Source organism: Mustela nigripes, chromosome 4 (assembly GCF_022355385.1).
Source record: "Mustela nigripes isolate SB6536 chromosome 4, MUSNIG.SB6536, whole genome shotgun sequence".
NCBI lineage: Eukaryota > Metazoa > Chordata > Mammalia > Carnivora > Mustelidae > Mustela > Mustela nigripes.
In genome coordinates, this window is record NC_081560.1 from 94,723,390 (window position 1) to 94,748,043 (window position 24,654).

The following is a 24,654-nucleotide window of genomic DNA, read 5'->3' on the forward strand; positions in this document are numbered from 1 at the left end:
TTTTTGGACAGCCGTGGTAGGCACCATATGAATGTTTGATGCAAGAGTGTGAAAGGAAAAGCAAGTGTTTTTCAGTATAAAGCTTAAAAAGCCATAACAGTAAAAAGCAAAGCAAAACAAACAAACAAAACCCCAAAACAAGGGAAGTGAGAGAGAGGGCGCATCTTGTTCCGTCCTGGCTAACTCAGTGGCTAGCTCAAAGATTTGCAGGGACTCCCTTAGGGGGGGATTTTGGACACCGACGGAGAGGTCTGGGGAGTCACAGCTCCCAGTGGCAATGGGCTGCTCTTGTGGCACTGTTTTATAGCTGGGACCTCATAATACCTCTGGGAAAGTCTCCTCTCCTGAAAGGCTGGCATCCGGAGGCCCTCCGTGCACCCCAAAGAGACACAATAGAATTTCACACTCTCTGCAAAGCCCTTTGTCTGCACAGACCAGGGAGCAGACTAATTACACGCTTTGCTCCAGCTTCCGTGATATTCTAAACTTGTGATGCCTCCTCCTTGCCCGGCCAGTAGGTCTCGTGACCACGTTCTCCTTCTGGAAAGCCCTCTTTCCTCCTTGATTCACTGCTAATTCTCATTTTTGTACTGGGGGTGTTTTATTTTTTGTGGCTTTCGGTTAGAAACGATACCCCTTGCTGCCGGAGCAACCAGGAGGATTTAAGGATGAGCTTCATGGAACCGCACCTGCCAGATGTTCCATTCCCAGAAGATGGAGGAGCATCTATTTCATGCTGAGGCCTGCGGTTCAGTCCACCATCTACTTCAGACTAGGTCCAGGATGTAGGGCAAAATACTGATGATTTCGATCTCCAATGCGGAAAACTGGCAAAAAATTACCTACCTCACTGGCTGTTGTATGGCTGAAATAATGGAAGAGCACAAGCTTGTAGAAGGTGCAGGGCTCTGGATAGGATAGGAGGGCAGGGCCTGGTCATCCTGATGCGTGTGTCCCCAGAAGAGTCCCACGCACGGGATGAGCACACTTCCTGATGAATGAATGCATGAACAAACGGACAAATGAATGAATGAAAAATACACAAGTGAGTGCCTACGTGGTTCATTCGGTGAAGCATCTGCCTTCGGCTCAGGTCATGATCCCAAGTTCCTGGGATCGTGTCCTGCATCCGTCTCCCTGCTCAGAGGGGAGCCTGCTTCCTCCCTCCGCCCCACCTCCACTCCCAGTAGTGCTCTCTCTCTCTCTCTCTCTCAAATAAATAAAATCTTTGAAAAAAATACACTGACTTTTATTCCTCCAGTGCACAGCAACTTAATGATCCATTGTCCTGTTTATTTTTTTGCATGACTTACGTTTTTTCTATTCACAGATAAGAGAAGCGTTGTTGAGCACACCTCTCTCTCTTTTTTAAATTGTGTTGTGTCGGTCACCTCACAGTACATCATTAGCTTTTGATGTGGTGTTCCCGACTCATTGGTTATGCACAACCCCCAGTTGAGCACACCTCTTGACTCATGTATGTAATTATCTTCTCAAAAACAATTAGCCTGAACGCTTTCGAAAATTATTTATTTATTTATTTAGATTTTATTTATTTATTTGAGAGAGGGAGAGAATGTGCACAAGAGAACTAAAGTAAGAGAGAGTCAGAGAGAGAGGGTGAAGCAGGTTCCCCACTAAGCAGGAAGTCCAATGCGGGACTCAATCTCAGGACCCTGGGATCATGACCCGAGCCGAAGGCAGATGCTTAATGGACTAAGCCAACCAGGCACCCCCATTTTTATTTTTATTTAAAGATTTTATTTATTTTAAACGGAAAGAGACAATGTGCACACAAACGGGGGAGAGGGAGAGAGAGAATCCCAAGCAGACTCCCCGATCGGCACGGAGCCGACACGGGGCTCGATCCCACAACTCTGAGATCATGACCTGAGCTGAAATCAAGAGTTGGACAGTCCACTGACAAGAGCCAGCCAGGTGCCCCTGTAATTCTCTTTCTGTATTTCTATCACTTGTTTTTCGTATTTCTTGAGGATACTTAATAGGCTTATAAATGCTTACAATTATTTCATCTTCCTATTCTAAAACTTCCATTATTATATAGTGATTTTTTCTAGACCTAAGAACATTGTCTTAAAGCCTCCTGTATGATTTCACCAGCCAGTTTTAATATTTACCTTGCATGTCTTTTTCATCTCTTGCTTTTTTAAAAAAGAAATAGTTCTATTTATTTATTTATTTAATTTACTTTCTAACTGGGCTCCACCCCCAACACAGGGCTCAAACTCATGGCCCTGTGACAAGAGTCAGTGAAGAGTCACATGCTGCACTGAATGAGCCGGGCAAACACCCTTCTTTTTTGTCTTTGTAGTTCAACCGGTCGGTGTCCTTATAGTCTAATTTTATTTGTTCCGAATAACAGATAGTTTTAAAAAAATGAAACCTGAAAATACTTGTCTTTCAAACAGTGAGCTTAATCCAAGCATTTTTTGAAATCTAAGCCTATTATTTGCAAAGCTCTTTAGCGTTGGTCTCTGGTTGGATAACTCGGTTTCTAATTCACTGAAAATTTTCTTTTGCCGTCACTCTTGAGAGGTCATTTCTCTGGGTACGTAATTCTAAATTGATCGAGTTTCTCTAAGCCACCTACAGATATTTAACTTCTTCTCGTTTCTTGCTATTGATAAGTTCTTGGCAAGTCCAACCATTTCTCTGAGGTAGTGTGGCTTTATATCTTGAATTGCTATTGAAATCTTTCCTCGGACTTAGGCGTGGTGAATTTTACAGTGGGTTTGTGTTTCCTGGCAAGTGTTATGTTTCCTTTACCAATGGATTTGTGTCTTTTGTATGTTCTGGAAAGTTCTCAGCCATCTGTTATTTGAATATCGCCTTGCCTGCCTCCCCTCCATTCCCCTTGAAGGGACTCTCCTCTCTCACTATATCTTACACTTAAAGATTCAAGTAAGGACTTCAATCTTCTTCTTCTTTTATTTTTTTCCCAAAGATTTTATTTATTTACTTGACAGACAGAGATCACAAGTAGGCAGAGAGGCAGGCAGAGAAAGGGGGAAGCAAACTCCCCACTGAGCAGAGAGCCCGATGCGGGGCTCGATCCCAGGACCCTGAGATCATGACCTGAGCTGAAGGCAGAGGCTTTAACCCACTGAGCTGCCCAGGCGCTCCTTCAATCTTCTTTTTGATTTATTTATTTATTTATTTATGGTCCCTCTCCTTGTCCCTGTTCTCTGGAGATCACTCTGGAAGACCAACAATGCGACAAAAACCGTGTTCTCGTGGCAGGAGTCCTGATGTTTCTAGTCAGTGTGCTTTTGGAAACAGAAGTGACATTATTGGATTTTAATATTTGTCCCACTTTTATTTTAGTTGGGTGTCATTGCCAAGATTTTCCCCCGTGGGGTTCATGATTAATGAATGATCGGTGTTTTTTCTTTTTATGATAGAGAATATATGTATGTTGGTTCACACTTAAGGGCCAATTTCGTTGGTTATCATATTTTTATCACACTTTCTCTTTGAACTTTGCCCATTTTGATGCGCTGGCGTCTACCACTGAATGCTATTGGGATGTATTTGAGGCTAGACTGATTTTTTCCCTACTTGTTAATGAGTTGTTTGTTTGTTTTTTTTTTTTTTTTTTCTGCCCCTCTGGATTCCTGTGGTATCCTTCCTTTGTCTTTGGAGTTCAAGAGCCATGGTTCAGTTATCGCTTCAATTTCCCCCCCGAAATACAGCATAGTCTTCTCGTCTTCAGATAAACTCTTCTCTATTTCCAAAAAGTTCTCCTGTATTCTATCTCTGGGAGTATTTTTTGTCACATTTTGCTGGATTCTCTACTTCAGGGATGCTCTTCTGTGTTTACAGTCCTACCTTTAAAAATGATTTAAAGAAAATCACTGTTGTTATCTCAAACTGATCCTCTAATGCAGAAATCAAAATTTAACCGGCGTCTCTTCTTTTTGTGTGGTTTCTGAATCATTTAGAATTACGCAGCGATGATTCAGTCATTGTTATGTGTTCATTAGCTCTGCAACCTCTCTTTTCATTTACTGTCTTTTTATTTATTTTTTTGGAGCTCTTGTTTTCTGAATGTTCTTATTAAATTGTTTTTCTTTATGAAGTGGTTGTAAAGAACTTCTTCATTTTCTTTGCATTGTTTACTTCCCGGTCATGCTTTATGACTTTGGTTTGCTTATTTGTTTCTTTCTCTCCGGAATATTTAGACAGCTGTTTCGTTCTTCCTTTTAATCTGTTTCATTCTTGGAGAGCTCAGCCGGGTGTTATATCTGTTCTCAACTCTCTTTTCCGTAAATCTGAGGCCGGTTTGATTTCTCCCTCAAACTCTAGCGCAGTCTCTGAAGACACCCTATATGGGCCGATTTTCTGTGCAGGAGGGATGGTTGGGATGAGAGTGGAGACGGGCAGGAGGCCAGGCTGCCAGTGAGAGGATATGCAGACACTGTTGCACCAGATGGGCTCTGTGCTCTGGTTTGGGATTTTGTCCAGTGTTTTAGCCACGTTCATTGCATCCAGTTGGGGAAATGGTTCTCCAGCTCTGGATTCTTTCCACCTGATTATGTGAAGCCGTGGAAGCTTCTCCAATGGAGTCAAGCTCATTGCTCATTTCTCTTTTGCATTTCTCGTGCCCAGCCACATTTCCCTGACTCCTGCCAGAGGGAGAGAGGCGACGCCTTGAGATTGCTCACCCCACAGATGCGGGTGTCGGGGCCGGGGTCCTGGGATTGCAGGTTGCAACATTACAGCTTTGGAGGTGTGGGGCTGAGTCAGGACTGACCTGTCGTGGGCTTGCTTGATCTGCTCCAGACTTGTTCCTTGGCATTTTTGTACTTTTTGTATTATGGAAAGACATGTCATCTGTCTTTCTCCTCTACCTTCTTTTCTTTTTCTCCCCTCCTTTTGTCTGGGAGGAGAGAACGTTTGTAAGGAAGTGTCCATATTTTATGCATACGTGTCTGTGTATGGAATGCTAAGGTCTCAGCAAATGCCACTGCCCTTCTGCCGTGCTTTTAGGAACCAAGGAGGGCCATCCATGGAAGTCGTGGTAAGGGCCACTTCGGATGTGGAGGTCGGGGCACAGAACCGGACACTTCTTCTATCTCCTGGTGGGAGCTTCTGGCCCAGGACTCTAATGTGAGGTTACGTGACTGGGGGGCTGCTGGTTTACGAGCATAGACGGGTTCCCCATCTGATTGCTCTTGAGAGCCTTGGACAACACGAGTGTGCTCTGTTCTCGGCCCTTCCTAGTGCAGGGAACCACTCCTGGTGGACCTGAGGTGTGGGCCACGGTGGGAAGCCTTCCCATTTAGCAGGAATGGGATGAGAAATGTCAGACAAGGGGCGCCAGTGTGGCTCAGTGGGTTAAAGACTGCCTTCAACTCAGGTCATGATCTCAGGGTCCTGGGATCAAGCCCCGCATCGGGCTCTCTCTCAGCAGGGAGCCTGCTTCTCCCTCTCTCTCTGCCTGCCTCTCTGCCTGCTTGTGATCTCTGTCTGTCAAATAAATAAATAAAATCTTAAAAAAAAAAAAAAAGAAAAAGAAATGTCAGACAAGACTCCGGGATGATGAGGACAGACCAGATGAAGAGCGTGATACAAAGCTGTGATGAGCGAGAGCAGGCAGCCTCTGCAAGCTTCCAGAGAAACAGTCTCATGAAAGGCGGCGATTCACGCGCTCACAATGGGCAGTGACACAGCAGAACCCGCTGTTCAGAGACTTTGCTTCTGAGCGGAGTTATTTCAAATTCCGAACAATGGGAGGTTTTTCCCACCTGGGCTTTTCCGAGCAGCCGGGGATGGGCTTGTAATCAGAGACCCAATACAGTTTTTTGAAGTTAACCAGGGTTCTGTTTTATTTCAAGATCGCCAAGAAACTTCTCAAGTATACGATGTGGAGTTTTATATTTTTTGACAATGTTATTTCCATTTGAAACTGGAGATCCCCCTTTGACTTGAGCGTGGGAGGGGTAAGTAGCTTCATGGCTGCTTACCGCCTATTTTAATTCTTCTGTGACAAGGCCCCTTAAATGATGGTGGTCTTTCCGTGTAGGAGAAAGAAAATCCAGGTGCTAGAAATGAAAAGATTGATACATGGATTGCATCAGAGATTTTGATAATAAGAAGGCAAATAAGACACTGGAGAAAATATTTGCAATACTTTAAGCCAACAAAGGACCAATTAAGGAATTCTTCAATTCAAAAAGAAAATAGGGAAAAAAAAGAAGAAGAAACAATGATGCACAAATGAGTTTAAAAAAAAAAAAAAAAAAAAGGCCGGGAGTGCCAGGGTGGCTCAGCCGGTTAAGCATCTGCCTTTGTCTCAGGCCATGATCCAGGGTGCTGGGATCCAGCCCCAAATTCGGCTCCCTGCTCAGTGGGAAGCCTGCTTCTTCCTCTCCCTCTGTCGCTCCCCCTGCTTGTGTTCTCTCTCTGTCAAATACATAAATAAAATCTTAAAAAAAAGGCAGAAAGAAAAAATGCATTGAATGGGCTCTGAAACAGTAAGACTCTCTCTTTAGTGTTAGACTGAGTGTCCTCAAATTCTTGACCTGTATAGAGTCCTGTTCGTGCATTACTGACTGTCTAGCCTGTTTTGTGTCTGACTGTAAACTTTCGTTCTATATAGGTGTGTGTGTGTGTGTGTGTGTGTGTATGAATATAATAGAAACATGGATACAGGGAAGAATGAGAATTAATGGACAAGGAATTATTATATACTAATCCATGAAATGCTTGACCTAAATACTTAAAGAAAAATTCTTTTTGCATCTTGGTTTGATAAAACATGGACAGACATTTAAAAGCCTATTAATCTCGGGTGCTACTGAGTGTGGGATCAGAGGAAAGGTGGCTGGTTTAGCTTTTACTGAGGGCATGTTGGTTGTGGCTATGCAAATTAAACATCATACACACTTCGACTCAGTGGTCTCACTTGGTAGTGGTACTCCATAAAGAGACTTACAGAAGTCAGCCAAACGTGTGCAGAAATTCATGACAGTGATGTCCCCAAACAGAAGACTCTGTAAGTTTCCATAAATAGGTGGTAGGTTGAATAAGTTAAATTCTATAGTAGGTTATTGGGCACTTTTTAAAAACAATGAGGTGGGGACACCTGGGTGGCTCAGTCAATTAAGTGCGTTGACTTGGGTCGTGATCCTGAGGTCCTGGGATTGAGCCCTGAGTCAGGCTCCCTGCTCAGTGGGGAACCTGCTTCTCCCTCTGCCTGCTGCTCCCCCCGTTTGTGCACACACTTTCTCTCTCTGACAAATAATTAAATAAAATCTTAAAAAAATAAATGAGTAAAGTAAAAACAATGAGGTAGATCTATAAGGGCTGATACGAAAAATTGTTCCCCAAAACATTACCTATGTGTATGCATTTTTTAAGATGCGTTTATTTATTTGAGAGGGAGAGCATGCAAGGGGGAGGGGCAGAGGGAGACGGAGAGAGAATCCCAAGCAGACTCTGCACTGAGTGTGGAGCCCGATGTGGGGCTCGATCTCACCACCCCACAATCACCACCTGAGCCAAAAACCAAGAGTTGGATGGTTAGATGACTGCACCCCACCAGGTGCCCTGCTGATATAGGTTTTTAAAAAAGAATTCAGGAAACTGTTCAGAGAATTTCTCCTTTGGGAGAATGGTTGTATTCTCTCTGTACTTTTTGAATTTCCTAACCAAGCATGTATGTAATTATGTATAACATCAGAAGTTGTTATATGGATGTTGGGTCCAAACCATTTTGTTTTCTTTCTACCTCTCTGTCTAAAAAAAATGGCTGCCATATGTCATTTAAAAATTTTTAACCACCCCCCCCAAATTCATTATGTATTTATCCTTCTTAATTCTGTCCAGTCATTGTTGAATTTGGGGACGTTTTCTGCTTTGCACACCTGTGTTCAGAATTAATCAGGAAATCCCCCCCACTACAGCTCTACTCCCAGACTTCAGGAAAGGATTATTTGTTAGCAGAGAATGAACAAGGTGACCTTAACGATCTGGCGTCTTCTGAATGCTCTGACCTCTCTTCTGGTGTAATTACCATCCTTTGAGTCAGAGGGTGGCCTCCTGCAGACGATTTCCCTCTTCTTGGGACTATGATACTGAAATCAGTAATTGGTCAGAAACTTTGCATAATGACACACTTGCTGGCATGAGGAGTATTACTCCAGGAACTGTTTCAAAGACGGTGATCTCTTTTCTTCTTTTTCATTTATTTATTTTTTATTTTAAAGATTTTATTTAGTTATTTGAGAGAGTGAGTGAGAGTGAGGGAGCACAAGTAGGGGGGAGGGGCAAAGAGGTGGGGAGAAGCAGACTCTGTGCTCAGCAGGGAGCCCGATGTGGGACTCGATCCCAGGACATTGGGATCATGACCTGAGCCAAAGTCAAGACGCCTAACGAACTGAGCCACCCAGTGGGTCCCTCTTTTTTTCTTTAATTACAGTAAGGATTGAAACCTTTTCTACCTGTGTTTTGTTTTTATGGCTTCTGTCCTCATACACCCAACCTGGATGCAATTAGAGGCTGTTTCCTTGCAGGGAGGAATTGGGACAGGCTGTTCAGAGAGCAAAGAAACCGAAGACACGAGAAGTTCATTTTGGCTCAAAGTGTTATAACTTCATGTTTGAAATGACCCTTTTTACTGTTCGGCTGAGCATCCTTAACTTTCTAACCTGCAGATGTTAAGTTTTTGTTCATGCATTACTGGATGCCTCGCCTACTTTCTGTCTGGTTATACACTTCTGTGTTTGTGGAAGGACAGGAGTGGAAGTCTGCAGGAGAACATTATCCAGCGTAAAATCAAGGGAAGAATGATGACAGTAAGAATGATCTAGTGATAACTGAGGATCTTCTTTCTCTTTTTAAAAGATTTTATTTCTTTATTTGAGAGAGAAAGAGAGAGAACGAGAGGAGAGAGGTCAGCTAGAGAAGCAAGCTCCCCGCTGAGCAGGGAGCCTGATACGGGACTCGATCTCAGGACTCCAGGATCATGACCTGAGCCGAAGGCAGTTGCTTAACCAACTGAGCCACCCAGGCAGCCTGAGGATTTTCTCTTAATTAGTTTTTCACTGGTTTATACCTTGGGTGTTTCTTTCTTAAATAAATTCCATGTATCCTTGTGTGGGTTTTTGTTGTTGTTGTTGTTTGTTTTTTGTTTTTTTGTTTCTTTTTTACTTTAAAGATTCAAGGCTATGCAAGTTATTGCAATCCTTTTCCGTAGCTCCTTTTTTTTTTTTTTTAAAAGACTTTATTTATTTACTAGACAGAGAAAGAGAGTACAAGCAGGGGGAATGGCAGGTGGTGGGAGAGGGAGAAGCAGACTTTTTCTCTGAGCAGGGAGCCCAACACAGAACTTGATCCTAGGACCCTGGGATCATGACCTGAACCAAAGGCAGATGCCCAACTGACTGAGCCACCCACGTGGCCCCTTATCTATAGATCTTTTGTTATCTATGTGAAAAGATTTGACTCCAATTATCTGAATTTTAGGAATTTGTTCCAATCTTGAGAAAACAATTCAAAAGAAAAATTACTGATAAAAAATATTCACTGGTGGGAGAATGTGACTTACAGTATGCCCATTTGGTAAGAAGGTTACGCAACCAGTAAAATGTTAGTTATGAACCTTGTGTGGCAACACTAGAAAACACTCAGAAGGGGCACCTGAGTGGCACAGTAGGTTGGTGTCTGACTCTTTATTTCGGCTCAGGTAATGATCTTGGGGTCATGAGATTGAGTCCTGTGCTGGGCTCCCTGCTCAGGGTGGAGTCTGCTTCTCCCTCTCCTGCTGCTCCTCCCTCTGCTTATGCTTTTTCTGTCTCTCTTTCAAATAAATAAATGAACAAGAATCTTAAAAAAAAAAAAAGGAAAATACTTAGACAATGTGTGTGCCACTGCCATCTTTAGGAAAATGTCTATTGGATGGAAAAGTCAGGAATGTTCAAGAAATTAGAAAAATGTTGAGTACTTCAGTGGCTCAGTCAGTTGTGTGTCTGCTTCTTGATCTCAGTTCAGGTCTTGATCTCAAGGTTGTGAGCTCAAGCCCCATGTTGGGCCCAGCGTGGAGCCCACTTAAAAACAAAAAAAGAAAAGAAAAAAAAGTAAATTTGTTAGAATATGAGTAGTATGATTGAAGTTACTTATTTAATTTCTTTAATGCCATGAGATCTTGTCATAAAATAGGAATGTAGAGAAAGAAGAAAGACTTGGAAGACGTGCTTTTTGGGAGAACTCTAAGGAGGTCACTGTCATGGGGCTGGATGTGGTGATGAATGAACTGGGCCTCTTCGGTGGGCTCCTGTCTCAAATGACTGTTCTCAGAGATGCACCGTTGGGATGATGATGGCCTCCTTTAAAGGAGGCCTGGCCTGGCCAGCGTGCCGTCCTGCAGGAACGGAGGATACTGCCATAATTAGGAATTTACTCAAGCTCTGATTTTTTTTTTTTTTAATATCTTCTGCAGGTCCTTTCTCTTGCTGAATTCTTTTGGCCATGTATCCTGTTCATGATTCTGACAGTGCTACGCTTTCAAGAACCTCCCAGACACAGAGACAACTGTAAGTCTCACGTTCGCTGTGCTTTTTGAACTACGGAGCTCTGGAGAAAAGAAGTGCAGCTCTCTTTCTCTGTTCTTTATAGACTCTGAAGAGTTTATAGACTTTATAGACTCAGAAGAGTGGAATGAGTGAATATTCATTGTAATGTCATCATAGCTGTATCTCTGGGGTCATGCCAGTTTACCATCATTTTATTTATTTTTTCTCTTAAGAATAAAATTCACACATGTCTGCTTCATCTGGCAGAGAGATTTATTCCTCTAACTAAACTGCCTTTTGGGCCATAGGTTTCTATGCTCTCATGAACATGCAAAGAGGAGAAGACACCGTAAAAGTGGGAGATACAGGGATGCCTGCATGGCTCAGTCAGTTTGTGTCTGCCTTCAGCTCAGGTTGTGATCCTGGAGTCCTGGGTTCGAGCCCTACATTGGGCTCCCTGCTTGGTGGGAAATCTGCTTCTCCCTATATCCCTCCCCCTGCTCATGCTCTCTCTCTCTCTCAAACAAATAAAATCTCTTTGAAAAGTGGGAGATACATTTCACAGTTTGCCAGCATGATACTGATGGCAATGGTGATTATATGGAGGTGGGGATGATAGTGATGACGAAGATGACGGAGATGATAAAGATGATGGTGATGATGGTGATGATGATGGTGATAATGGTGGTGGATGATGTGTGATGGTGATGATGTGATGGTGGTGATGATGGTGATGATGATGGTGATGGCAATAATAGTGATGATGTGTGATGATACTGGTGATGATGAAGACAGTGATGATGATGATGGTGATGGTGATGGATGATGTGTGATGGTGATGATGGTGATGGTGGTGATGATGATGATGATGATGGTGATGGCGATAATAGTGATGATGTGTGATGATACTGGTGATGATGATGACGGTGATGGTGATGATGATGATAGTGATGGTGATGCAGGTGATGATAATGGTGATGATGGTGGTGGATGATGTGTGATGGTGATGATGGTGATGGTGATGATGATGGTGATGATGATGGTGATGCTGATAATAGTGATGATGTGTGATGATGATGATGCTGACGGTGATGACGATGACAGTGATGGTGATGGTGAGATGGTGGTGATGGTGATGGTGATGGTTATGATGGTGATGGTGATGATGATGATGGTGTTGAAGGTGTTGATGGTGATGAAGGTGGTGATGATGGAGGTGAAAATGATGGTGGTGACACACTGATAACCCATTACTGACTAACTTCCTCTGATTCAGGAACTTTATCAAAAAGACCCTTTGTTTGTCTGGTTTGAAATCTTAACAGCATTGCCGCTTGAGAAATGACGACTCGTTTTCTTTCTACTGGATTTATGCCACTGGAAATATGGATATTGTGGTTAATTCTGAAAATGTTACATGAACTGGCGTGGCTGGTTTAGCATCTGCCTTCAGCTCAGGTCATGATCCCGGGGTCCTGGGATCGAGCCCCAAGTCGGGCTCCCTGCTCAGCTGGATGCTGCTTCTGCCGGCTTCTCTGCCTCCTTGTGTTCTCTCTCTCTGTCAAAGAAATAAAATATTAAAAAAAAAAAAAAGGAATGGGCTTTATGTCACTATCCAAAATAATTTATTTACTCATTGGGCAACCACGCGTTGTGGGCCGGTCATGTCCAAGGCCTTGCTGAGGATAGCATAGTGGACAAGCCATTCTCCCTGTCCTTCTGGAACTTGCTTTTGGGCCAGACGAGTACAGTACAGTGGCAAAAGTGTCACGTGAGTCCAGAGGGCGGGTGGCCAAGCCATGTGGGGAAAGGCTACCGGGGAACTGGCCCGTGAAACTTTGCTGGACTGAGGTGTGCAGGAGAGGAAAGAGCCAGGCAGGGCAAGCAGCCTGGGGAGAAGTGGGACCAAAAGGAGTCCCAACGCCCGAGAAGCAGGACGGGGCTGGAGGAGTACACACGCAGGTCACATCCTTCAAAGGCTTTGTTTGCTGCCGAGGATGGTCAACCCCTAAGGGCACGTGGGAGCCCGAGACCCTGGAGCGTGAAGACCTGAGGGATGGGCCTGAGGCAACAGTGGAAAAATGTTTTTGAGTGTTTTAATGTCAGTAACAGCACTGAAAGGACAGTACAACGTCCGCTAGTCAGTCCCGGTGGCCCCACGGGAGGAGCCGCCTGTGATGTTCCTTATCTGACTACTTGCTGACACCCGGTCCGGCCGTGGTCATCAGGAACACTGTCCCTGCCAGAAAGTGGCGAGGAGACCCCTGAAGATGCTTCTGAGACGTGGGTGCCGGTGAGCGATGGCAGGGAGGAGAAGGCTTTGTCAGAGCCTCGAGGGGGCCCGGGAGCCACAGTCCCGGAAGGACCACGCCTGGAAGCCTCACCTTGCCACCCCCGGGCTGTGCAGACGTGGGCACGTGAGCTCGCTTCGGGGAGTCTCTTCTCCGTGACAAGAAGCGAATTTTACCGGCTTCCGGAACTGTCCGGAGGACTCAGTGAGAAAGCCAGTTGTGAGTGTCCCAGCACAGGGCTTGACCTACAAGAGGGGACCGACATATTCATAACCCCTCCCCCACTCTTCCCACAGTCCCCACGCCAGGTTGCTAGTCTTGGAGACAAAGTACGTCCAGGACTAGAGTCGTCTATTGCTGACCCGCTGAGCACCCGCTGTGGGGGCCACCGTTCCTGACACATGTCCCTGAGGCAGGGAGGACCCAGAAATCACAGTCGGGAAACATGCTTCTTCCTACTAGCTGGGGCTGTGACCCCACATCTCTGTCTGGTCTCCTTAGCGCACTGAGCCTTGTGTTAGCTAAGATCTCCATTTGCCTGTCTAGCTTAAAAGCCTGATCATTCATTTTTGTTCATTCATTCATTCGTTTGCTTGTTCATTCGTTCATGGATTCACACATCCAGTGATTACTGACTGTCCTCTGCACGTCAAACGTCATGTTGAGTGAACCCTGGGCATCGTGCGTCTCCCTGTCTTGGAGAGCATGATCCTTTCCCGGACCAAACTGGATTCACGGTGAAAGCCTTCCCCCGGTTCTACGAGCTGCTCCTGTTAGATCAGGAACTTCCAAGCTGCCCACACTCCTCAGCATCCCCACCATTGCCGTCCAACCATCGGGGGCCTGGAGAGCGGGCAGGGCGGGGGGACACGGATGGCCCACGCATGATCAAGCCAGGTGCCTTGTGGCAGCATTTGTCCCGAAAACCCTTGCATCCTATCCACTTTTCTTAAGCTTCTTTGCGTTATATGATCTTTAACAACTAGATATGATCTTTAACAACCTCCGTCCCGTGCGTGTCTAGGGAGCACTGTATCTGGAGGCAGGGCTGGAGAGGGGGCAGAGCAGGGAATACAGCGACCTGATGAATCTTGGTGTTCTAAGGCCACGCCTTGCAGCGTGAGCGTGGATCCCGGGAGAGCTGCTCCGTAGGAAGGCTTCCTTCCTTTCCTGTCTCCCTCCCTCTCACTTCTTTGAGCTCTCTGACTTTTATTTTTGTATTTTCTTAAAGATTTAATGTCTTTGTTTGAGAGAGAGCAAGAGAGAGCATGAATGGGGCAGGGAAAGGACAGAGGGAGAGGGAGAAGCAGGCTCCCCACTGAGCAGGGAGCCTGATGCGGGACTCGATCTCAGGAACCCAGGATCATGATCTGAGCCCAAGGCAGACGCTTCACGGAGGGAGCCATGCAGGCATCCCCAATCCTTTAAATTAATTACAAGATTAATAACAGAATAACACTGTCTAAGACACTACCCTTCTGACGAATGCGCATTGATGTCTGGTCCCGGTTGTGTGAACTAGTTTCTTCCTTGCCTCGACTCTCAGGTTTTTTGCAAGCCCGGGACCTGCCCAGCCGAGGCGTGTTCCCCTTTGTTCAGGCCCTTCTCTGCAACACAGGCTCAGCCTGCAGGAACACAAGCTATGTGGGCCCGACGGAGCGCCATTTGCGGTAAGAGAAACACACGCGCCGCCTTCGGAACTCACGGGAGTGGGCGGGATGCTTTGCGGAAAGCCTCATGGTTTGGGGGAGGTCGGAGAGCCTGCACATGCCATGGTTCGGGGGAGGTCGGAGAGCCCGCACAGGCCATGGTTCGGGGGAGGTCGGAGAGCCCGCACAGGCCAGGATTCACGGTTACAAGATGATCAGTGGTGGTAAGTGCAGATTCCCATGAGAACGTCTGCGGTAACGACTGGTTTCGGGAGGTCTTCTCACGGCTGTCGCTGGGACCACAAAGCGACCACTGATTCACAAATGTCACTCGCGGGTAAGTTTGTTTTCTGTAGCTGAGACACCCGGCTTCGGAATTAATCTTTTGGCCAACAGTGCATTTTGGTGCCAGATGCCGTCAAGCCAGCGTCTGTGAGGGGCTCCCACTGGGGTTTTCCTGCTGTGCTCTTTCGGACTTGGCTCCTGTGTGGCTATGATCAGGTGAACACAGTGGTGTTTACCGCCTTCTAGTTGACCTACCTGGGACAGGTGGCAATTCCTCGAGCCAAGGCACCCTGTGGCAGCCTGGCGGGGGGGGGGGGGTCTTTTGGCATCAAAGACCACACAGAGAAAGGGCTTATGTGTGTCCTGGGAGAAAAGTCAGGAAAAGGGGGGTTTGGCTTTGAGGATCCTGAGTGCTCTCGAAGCTTCTTTCAGCAGAGGTAGAGACCAAGGGAAGGGGCTGCTGGGTCGACTGGGCCAGGCATGAAATCTGGGTTTGGTTTTGTCTGCGCTTCCCGGCGTTGGCTGCTCTAAGACCTCTCCCATCTTCATCTCTCCACTTGCAGTTACAAGCAGAAAAAGGGAAGTTTCCAGGTCATTTTGGACACGTCTGGTACGGTGTTTATCCGGGGTGCTTAGAGATGTTTTTGCGACAGGTGATCTAAAAGTATGACAGAGAGAAAATCATTCAGGAGCCGTCTGAAGTCTTAACCCCGGAGCAGTGAGGTGTCTTCTTGCGTGCAAAGCGAGGGTAGGAGTATACAAGTGTAAAGGCCTCTTGCTGGTTTAGGTTTAGGAGGCCTTGAGCTTGCCGGCCTCTCTGCCCCAGGGCCCCGCATCGCTTCCTCCCTCAGAATGGACACCGAGGTGCTGTTGAAGTAGGAGACGTGGGCTTTGCCCCCAAACAATGGCCCCGTTCTTGCTTACTTCTGGGCATCTGTGCACGTTCCTCGACCTCTCTGAATCTCGGGTCTCGCTTCCCTGCCTCCAGCGCCATGAGTTTGGAGGACAAAGTCCAAGAGACCCCTGGCACCATGCGTGGCCCGGTAGTGATAGCGAGTTCTTGTTGCTCGGCTGTAACCGTGAGAGACTGTGGGTCCTCACCACGAAAGAGCTACCCTCTTTCCCCCACCGTGCTCACCACTTCCCTACCCCCTCCTTCACTTCCCTGAAATGCAGGGACTGTCCCAAACCTGCTGCCAGGGTTTTGCACCTCATCCAGGGGGCCCCCTGTGCCTGGAATGCCTCTGGGCGTCTACAGGTGCCTGAGGCAGTGGTCTGACAGGTGCAAGATGAGGCAGAAAAAGACACCCGCAGACAGTGCTGGGGACAGACACAGGGGAGTGAGAACACCGCCTCTTGCAGCTCCCAGCTGGGACCTGCCACCTGGCCGTACTGCGGGCTTGTCCCCCTCTTGATTCAGCTGTGAACGGCCTTGACCTCCAAAGCTGTGCCAAGACTCCCTTCCGATCGCCCTGCGGTGGGAACTGGCTCAGCTTCCACGTGTCAGAGAGCCCAAGTATCCGTTTCAAGTCTCTTTAAACGTTATCACGGTGAGTTTTGTGTGTGGATTTTCACGCCCTTTGTCATGCCCCTGGGAAAGTTCATCCTGGGCACAAGTCCCCTGTTTCACCTGCTGGAGGAAGTGAGTATGAAAATCGACTTCTGCATTTGTGACTTTGTGGGGAGCTTGGCCTTGGCCCTGACAGGAGGGTCCCAGGGCTCCCGCGTGAGTCATCCCGGGAAGCAGGTTAAGCGGACGTTCTCACTCGGTGTCCAGCATCATTCCTGTGCTTTTAAGGCAAAGCCATGGCACAAAAGCACATCTCATGCCCACATACCCGTCGCCCCCTTTCTACGTGGACAGCTCCGTGGCAGACAGCACGCACCCTGGGACTGTCTTCTCTCTGGTGTGGGGCGCCCTGCTCTCCCGCGGTCCTCATGCCCTCCTGTCGGCTCTGTCCTGTTTCTTCCTTCTCAGGTCCACCCCGAGCCCTGGAGGATCCCCTCCAGTCCCTCCTGCCCTGCGGTCTGACTCCTGCCGCTCCTCCCGGCTTCTGGGCTTCCTGAGCACGCTTTGCACCCTGCCCTGCGTGTCGGCCCCGTTTCTGCCTTTCCACTTCTGTCCATTCCAGGCTCCTTTACAACCAGCCGAAGCCTCGATCTCCTTCCAAGGCAGCTAAGAGTTCCATCCTTGTCCCTTCAAAGGATGGAGGATGCGGGGGACGTCCAGGAGTCCAGGTGCTTAGTGGGAGTCCAGGAGGATTCTGTCCATGCTCATGGCCCCGTCGGTCCTTCTGCGATTACACGTTTCTGTCCCCTCCCCGTTACGCTCTCCCTCCTCTTGCCCTCACACTGTCAGGCTTTACCCCTCCGTGGTCACAGGTCCCCTTCCACAGGAAACCCTGGCCCTGGAGTAGTTTTCTTTGTGGCCTCTCTGTGGCATCGTTGTTAGGAGTGTTTCCTTCCGGACTCTGTACCCCTGGACTTGTTCCACCAGCCCAGAGGCCCCTGGGGTTGATCTTGTTCCAGACGTTTTGGGTCCCCTCTCCATTCGTGACCTCGGAAATGAAGGGGAATCGTCAGGGTGTTGGGAGACGGGAACATCAGGATGGCCTTGTCTGTGACACTGACAGACCTGCATGGTTTCTATGGGGCTGCAACCATGGAACTAATTTCAACTTCTTTGTCGCCTTCAGGCCCTTTCCTTCTCCTTTACAGTTTCCTCTCTAAGGAGCCACAGAGGAAAGTCAAGTTCACAGCATCCTGGGGGTTATGTCCAGGCCCCTTCCCGGAGCTTAGCCAAGAGCCCGCCCAGCACCAGTACTGGCTCAGCCCCTCGGCTCTGCTGGTCCTCCGCTCTGGGGGTGTCATCGGCTGGATCGGGCCAGGGCCTTGTCTCATGGCTGCTGGCGCCATGGTTCAGTGCAAGGGTCTCTATCTTGCTCTCTCCACGCTGCACGGTGTAGAGGCCCTCCATCGTGTTGATCTGTTCCTTGCTCAAGGATGGGTGTGCCGCTCATCTCCCCTGGGATGGGGGTTTCATGGGCGTTTAGCTGCATAACACACCCCTGCACTGGTTCCTAGAGCACGTGTACAATGTTCTGCTCCTCACGGCCGTGTAAGAGGGGCCCAGACGCCCCACTTCTTGCTGTTACTTTCAGCCATTCTCAGGGTCAACTTGCATTATCCGAGTGTAGTTTTGACATTTTTCTAATCGTGAACGATGCAGTCATACCGTGATTTCTAAGAAATAGGTCTGTGGTCATCTGACTGATGGTTTTCATCCCTGATTTCTGGCTCCGGACCCCCAGTCTGGGGGGATTTCCTAAATTTAGCTCAGGATTTGTCTTTGTTTTGCTAATCATGGTGATTTGGGGTCCCTCCCCGGGTGGGGGTAGGGTGGGGGTGGGTACTGGTTGCCGGGGGAGCCAACCTGGTGATTAGAGGGATGGATCTTTCAGGCTCCACTCCCGACCCCTCCCCCTCCCTTCCCAGGAGGGGTGAGGGGTTGAAGGTTCAATCTGCCAATGGCCCATGATTTAATCAATCCTGTGCATGTAAGGGGGCCCTCATGAAAACCCAAAAGGACAAAGTTCGGAGAGCTTCTGTGTTGGTGACCACAGGGAGTTTGGGGATAGTGCTTCCTGGGGAGGCAGGGGAGCCCTGCACCACCTCCCCAGACCTCTTCTGGGGCAGCTGTTCCCTCTGACTGTTGGCTGGTATCTTTTGTTATATCCTTTAATAAACTGGTAAACCTAAGTGTTTCCCTGGTTCTATGAGTCATCCCAGCAAATTAATCAAGCCTTTGGAGGGGACCGTTGGAGCCTCCAGTGTGTAGCAGGTGGTGAGAAGCACCATTGACAACAATGACAACGGCTGGCGTCTGGAGAGGAGTTGGGATGGTGCTAGGGAACCGAGCCCTTCACCTGTGGGGTCTGATGCTGTCTCTGGGTAGATGGTGTCAGAAGTGCACGGAATCCTTGGACACTCTGCTGGTGTCTGACGATTGTTTGGTGTTGTGAAGAGGGCGGGGACCCTCCACATGTTGGATTTGGGTCTGGGAGCCATAAGAGAGATGGTGAATTCTCTTTTCATGTATTTACTGGCCATGTGAACTTTGTATGTGTGAAGTGTTTGGTCAAATCTTTTTACAATTAATCGCTGCATTTTAGTCTTGGTTTTTATTGAATCCTTAGGGTTCTTTACATATTGTGGATACAAGCCATTGATGTGAAAGATGTATCATGACTATTTTGTTCCCAGCTGTGACCCGTCTTTTGAAGAGCAGCAGATTTCTTGTTTGTTTGGGTGCTTTTTGTGTTGCTTCCTAACGGGATAATTTACCTCAGTTAAGGTCTTGAAGATGTCCTCCTAGAGGAAAGAGGATTTTTCTCTTTCTTTTAGGGGTTTTACAGTTTTAACTTTTTGTTTAGGTGCACGATCCATTTGGAGTTAATTTTTATCTACGAGATGGAGCACGTGTTGGACTTTACCTTGTATTTTAACTTATGGGAGCTCAGCTGTGCTAGTACCATTCTTCGAAAAGGCTATCCTCTACCCACTAAACCATGTTGGTGCTTTGGTTAAGAGCTGGCTAATCCAATAATAATATGGTAGTTGTGTTGCTGCACTCTCCTATTTTAGTGATCCTATGACAAATATTCTTAGTAACCATCACTGTAGTGAAGGTCTCGAAATGAGGTCTCAAAATAAGACCTTCATCTTCATTATGTTTTTCAAAATTATTTTAGTTCTTCTAGCTCTTGAATTTCCATGTAAACTTTATTTTATTTTTAAATATTTTATTTATTTATTTATCAGACAGAGAGAGAGCGAGAGCAAGAGCAAAAGCAGGGGGAGCAGCAGACAGAGGGAGAAGCAGGCTCCCAGCCGATCGGGGAGCCTGATGCAGGGACTCGATCCCAGGACTCCAGGATCATGACCCGAGCTGAAGGCAGCTGCTTAACCAACTGGGCCACCCAGGCATCCCCATGTAAACTTTAAAATCCTCTTGTTTATTCTTACAAAAAAGCCTGCTGGGATTTTTATTGGAATTACATTGAAAATAAATAAAGCCTTATAGAGAATTAATTCACATACCATAACATTGACCCTTAATTAAGGTGTGGAAGTTGATAGTTTGTGGTGTATTCACAGAGCTGTGCCTCCACCACCATAATTTTAGGACATTTTTCATCACTCCCCCCAACCAAAATAAATCCAAAGCACTTGTATTCATTAGAATTTCCTCCCCGACTCCCCAGCTCCTAGCCTACCCATCCACTCACCTGTTTTCTGGGGCTAGAGATTGGACTGCTCTGGAAGTCTCAGAGACGGAAAGACACCACTTACGGGTATTTTTGTAATTGGCTTCTTCCACTTAGCGGGACGTCTCGAAGGTTCCTCGCAGTGGGAAGTGTCAGCCCCTTCATTCCCTTTCATTGCTGCCAAGTTCTGTTGTGCAGCTGACTGAGGGGTTCCTACGTTTTGGCTATTGTGAATTACACTGCTCTGACTATGCATTTTAAGTTCGTATAAGTATGAACTTAGGTTTTCGTTTGTCTTGGGTGTATGGGAGGTCAGATGACGACACTGTGTTTAATGTTTCGAGAAACTCATTGTTTACAGGATGGCTCTCTCCCTCTCTCCTTCCCAGCTGCGGTGCATAAGGGCTCAGTTGATCCATACCCTGCCCTGTCCTTCGGGTGTTGCCATCCGGGTCTCTTTGTGGTTTTGATTTACATTTCCCCGATGAACTTGGGCATCTTTTTTTTTTTTTTAAAGTAGGCTCCATGCCCAACAAGGGGCTTGAACTCACAACCCTGAGCTCAAGACTCGCAAGCTTCACTGACTGAGCCACCCATGTGACCCTGTTCTAAAAACTCATAATGTGGACACTAACTGCTAGTGCCTTTGTAATATATCCCTTAGGACTTTCTGCATCCACGTGTTCTCGTTTACCCACTTTCTCTTCTGGGCACTGTGTTAAACCATCATAAATTCTGACATGATGTCTTTTCATTGGCAGTAAGTTCAAAATATTAACCGAATGCCACTTGTGGGTTATTTGTAGATCAGATGCTTTCTTTCTAAACATTTGAAGATTTTCCTTAAGTCTTTTTGTTACAAATTTATATGTAATTCCACTGTGGTCAGAGAACACTATGTGATTTCAGTCTTCTTAACTTTGTGAGGTTTTTGTTTTATTTTTTAACCATCCTAGCCTATGCGCTCCTTTAATGAATATTTAATGTGAACCTGAACAAACGATTTGCCTTCCGCTGGTGGGTAGGATGTTGTGCAAGTCTTCAAGTCTTTAGTGATTTTCTGTCCACTTGTTCTATAAATTAACAAGAAAGGAACCGAAATCTCCAATCACAATTGTAGATTTTTCTTTTTCTTTTCAGTGCTTTTGGTTCTTGCTCTGTTTCCTTCAAAGCTCTGGTGTTAGCAGACACACATTCAAATTGTTAGGTTTTCCTCAAGGACTCATTTCATGTGACCGAGGGATGCTGTACTACTTATATGATGCACAGAATGTGGTTTCTTATGTATGCAACAAATAACATGCCTACTACACGATGTATCATAGAAGGATACGTAATCTCTTTCTCCCTGTTTATAGCCCGTGTTTTGAAGACGGCTTTGTTGGATATTTATGTAGATGTTGTAGTTTTCTTTGGCTTAGTGTCTCATGATAGATCTTTTCCCATCTCTTAACCTTTTGGCTGTCTGTGTCTTTACAGATTTGCAGTTTAGACAGCATATAGTTAATTCTCTTTATTATCCACTCTGACAGTCTTTGCCGTTTAATGTATGGACTATTTATACTTGATATATTGGATTTGTGTATCGGCACTTGCTTTCTCCTTTTATTGTCTCTACTATACTCTGGTTTTCCTCTTTGTTGCTTTTCTATGTAAATGGTGTAATTTTTATTTCACTTTCTACACTATTGACTTACTAACTCCAGCGTTTTGCTGTATTTTCCTAATGGACTTGGCCGCTTCATACTTGCGTATGTGTATCTGTAGGAGTGATTTCTAGAAGCAGAATTGTAAGTGAAGGGATGAATAAATTTTTAATTTTGATGGTGTTTTCCAAAGGCTCCTTTATGGAGATTGTAATATTCTGCATTCTGTCTCCCAAGATGTGAGGATAGTTTTGTTCCCCCTGTGGTGAAACCAGGAAAGATGTGGTTGAACTTCTACATTTCTGTTAGGAAACTGATGAGAAATGAGACATCAGTGCCGTTTTATTTGCTTTTTTCTTATTATGGGAATGTTGAACCTATTTCTGTATCTCCATGTACAGCTTCTACTTATTTTCCTAGGAAATATTTATTCATGTCCTTTGTCCATTTTTTCTCTTGATTCACGATTTTTTTCTTCTTTACATATTAAGGAGGTAAACCTTTTGTCATATAAGTTGTAAATTTTGTTGCCTGAGTTTGACACTTATTTTTGACTTTATTTTTTAATCCATCTTAAAGTGATTATAGATATAAAGAGTTGTAAAACAGTTCATTGAGTTTGGTTTCCTCATATAGTGACATCCTCTGTAACTCTAGTATGATATCAAAACCAGGAAGTTGACATGGGTACCACACTGCTAAGTAGACTATGGGTCTTATTCTATTCTCATCACTTTTACATCCACTCATTTGTGTGTGTGTGTGTGTGTGTGTTGCTATACAATTTGATCTCTCATATAGATTCATGTAACCACCATCACAATCAATATCTTGTATTGGTTTGATCAATGCACAGAAAATCCCCATGTTCTTCCTGTATAGCCGTGCTCACCCCCTATCCTCATCTTGTCCCCAGCAAGTGCTAGCATGTTCTGTGCCTCCCTACTCTTCTCCTTAGAGATATAATTACATATAAATTATATTATGTATCATACAGAATTTAGATACATTTATATAAGGTTACATAAGTTGAATTATATAGATTATAACTTCAGGAGATTGCTTTATCGTTTACTGAAGATCATCATGCTCTTAAGGTCTGTTGTCTTATTGGGTGTGCCAACTGTTTATTCTTTTTTTTGTTTGTTTCCAAAGATTTCATTTATTTGAGAGATTGAGAAAGAGAGAGATCATGAGTCAGGGGGAGGGCAGAGAGAGAAGCAGGCTCCCTGCTGAGTGAGAAGTCCGATGTGGGACTCGATCCCAAGACCCTGAATTCATGACCTGAGTTGAAGGCAGAGGCTTTAACCCACTGAGCCACCCAGGCGCCCTTGACTCTGATGTCTTAAGAAATCATTCTAATTCTGTAGGAAATGGTCTTGTCCTAACTAACAGGGAAAAATAGCAGAGATGGTGAAAGAAAAATTTATTGCTTTATCTTGCTTGCTTGTCCCTGCAGCTCTTAGGCTAAAAATGAGTCCTATCCCGGGGTCAGGGGTGTTAGCTTTGCCCATCATTCTTATTTACAGACAGCTGGGTGCTGGATTCTGGGCTGAGGTCTTACGCACCTTCCTTCTGCTGACCCTCCACCAACCCTCTTAGGTACGTAATATTAGGGTCCTGTTTCAAAGAAGATTTTCTGGGGCTCCTGCATGGCTCAGTCGGTCGAGCATCTCATTTTTGACCTCAGCTCAGGTCTTGATCTCAGGGTTGTGAGTTCGAGCCCCACGTTCCACACTGGATGTGGACCCTACTATGTAATTCAGAGGACTTTTCAAGGGACACACCATTTGAGAAACACTATGACCCCACGGGAACCTTTCGTTGGGAACCTGAGGGGTGGACCTGAGCAATTTTCCTGCTTCTGAGATCCTCAGACCGTTTTCTGGAAACGTGTGAGTGTTGCTAGAGCTGATCCTTGGTTCCTGGTCCTCTGAAAGGATGGTTTCATTAGTGGTCTGAGGGTGGAGAAGGAAGTTCCGTCACCTGGCAAGTGACTTTTCCTTTTCCTTTTCTTCCTGATTCTTTTGCAAGTGGCCTTTTTACGGGTCCTGATCCCACCACCCCCTACAGCGTTCTATACCTTGTGAGATATTCCTTGGTAACAGACCAAAGACACATCTGGATTCAGGAACGTGGAAATTGCTATCCACCCCAATCCTATTACAGTTCTGGGATTTCCCCGGAGCACCATGAGCACACACACACACCAATATTTAATCTGGGATTTTCTTTGTATTTTTTTCTGCTATAAACATTTCTCATGTTAGTAATGGTTCCTAATCTGGTTTTCCAGACAATGGAGGTAGTTTTGAAATAACAATTAGAAAAAAAAGTACGGGATGCCTGGCCAGCTCAGTCGGTGGAGCGTGTGACCCTTGACCTTGGGGTTGTGCGTTTGAGCCCCATGTTGGGTGCAGAGATTACTCAGAAATAAAATCTTAGGGGTACCTGGGTGGCTCAGTGGGTTAAGCCTCTGTCTTTGGCTCAGGTCATGATCTCAGGGTCCTGGGATCAAGTCCCACATCGGGCTCTCTGCTCAGCGAGGAGTCTGCTTCTCCCTCTCCCTCTGCCCCTCCCCTGCTTGTGCTCCCTTGCGTTCTCCAATAAATGAATAAAATATTTTAAAAAAATCTTTAAAAAAAGAAAGAAAAGAAAAAAAAAACCCACACAACCAGTTATTCACAGGGAAATTTGTCTTGAATTACAGTATTTTCTATTGTGTGCTAATTCTCTGGGTTCCCAGGAGAGCTTCCTTTTAATCCTTTATTCAGGAATGATAAGTGCTTTCTTTTTTTTTTTTTTTTTTTTTTTTTTAAGATTTTATTTATTTATTTGACAGAGAGAAATCACAAGTAGTCGGAGAGGCAGGCAGAGAGAGAGAGACGGAAGCAGGCTCCCTGCTGAGCAGAGAGCCCGAAATCACAAGTAGTCTAGTCGGAGAGGCAGGCAGAGAGAGAGAGACGGAAGCAGGCTCCCTG

General features: G+C 45.9%; 1 protein-coding gene across 1 annotated transcript in view; it reads left to right on the plus strand.

The window, feature by feature from the left end:
* The window catches only part of ABCA13 (ATP binding cassette subfamily A member 13), a 319,855-nt gene that overhangs the window by 7,460 nt on the left and 287,741 nt on the right, over window positions 1-24,654 (plus strand). The window contains exons 2-3 of the mRNA XM_059397601.1: window positions 10,463-10,556; window positions 14,373-14,496. Coding sequence (XP_059253584.1) covers window positions 10,463-10,556; window positions 14,373-14,496 — 218 coding nt within the window. The remainder of the gene's footprint in view (window positions 1-10,462; window positions 10,557-14,372; window positions 14,497-24,654) is intronic.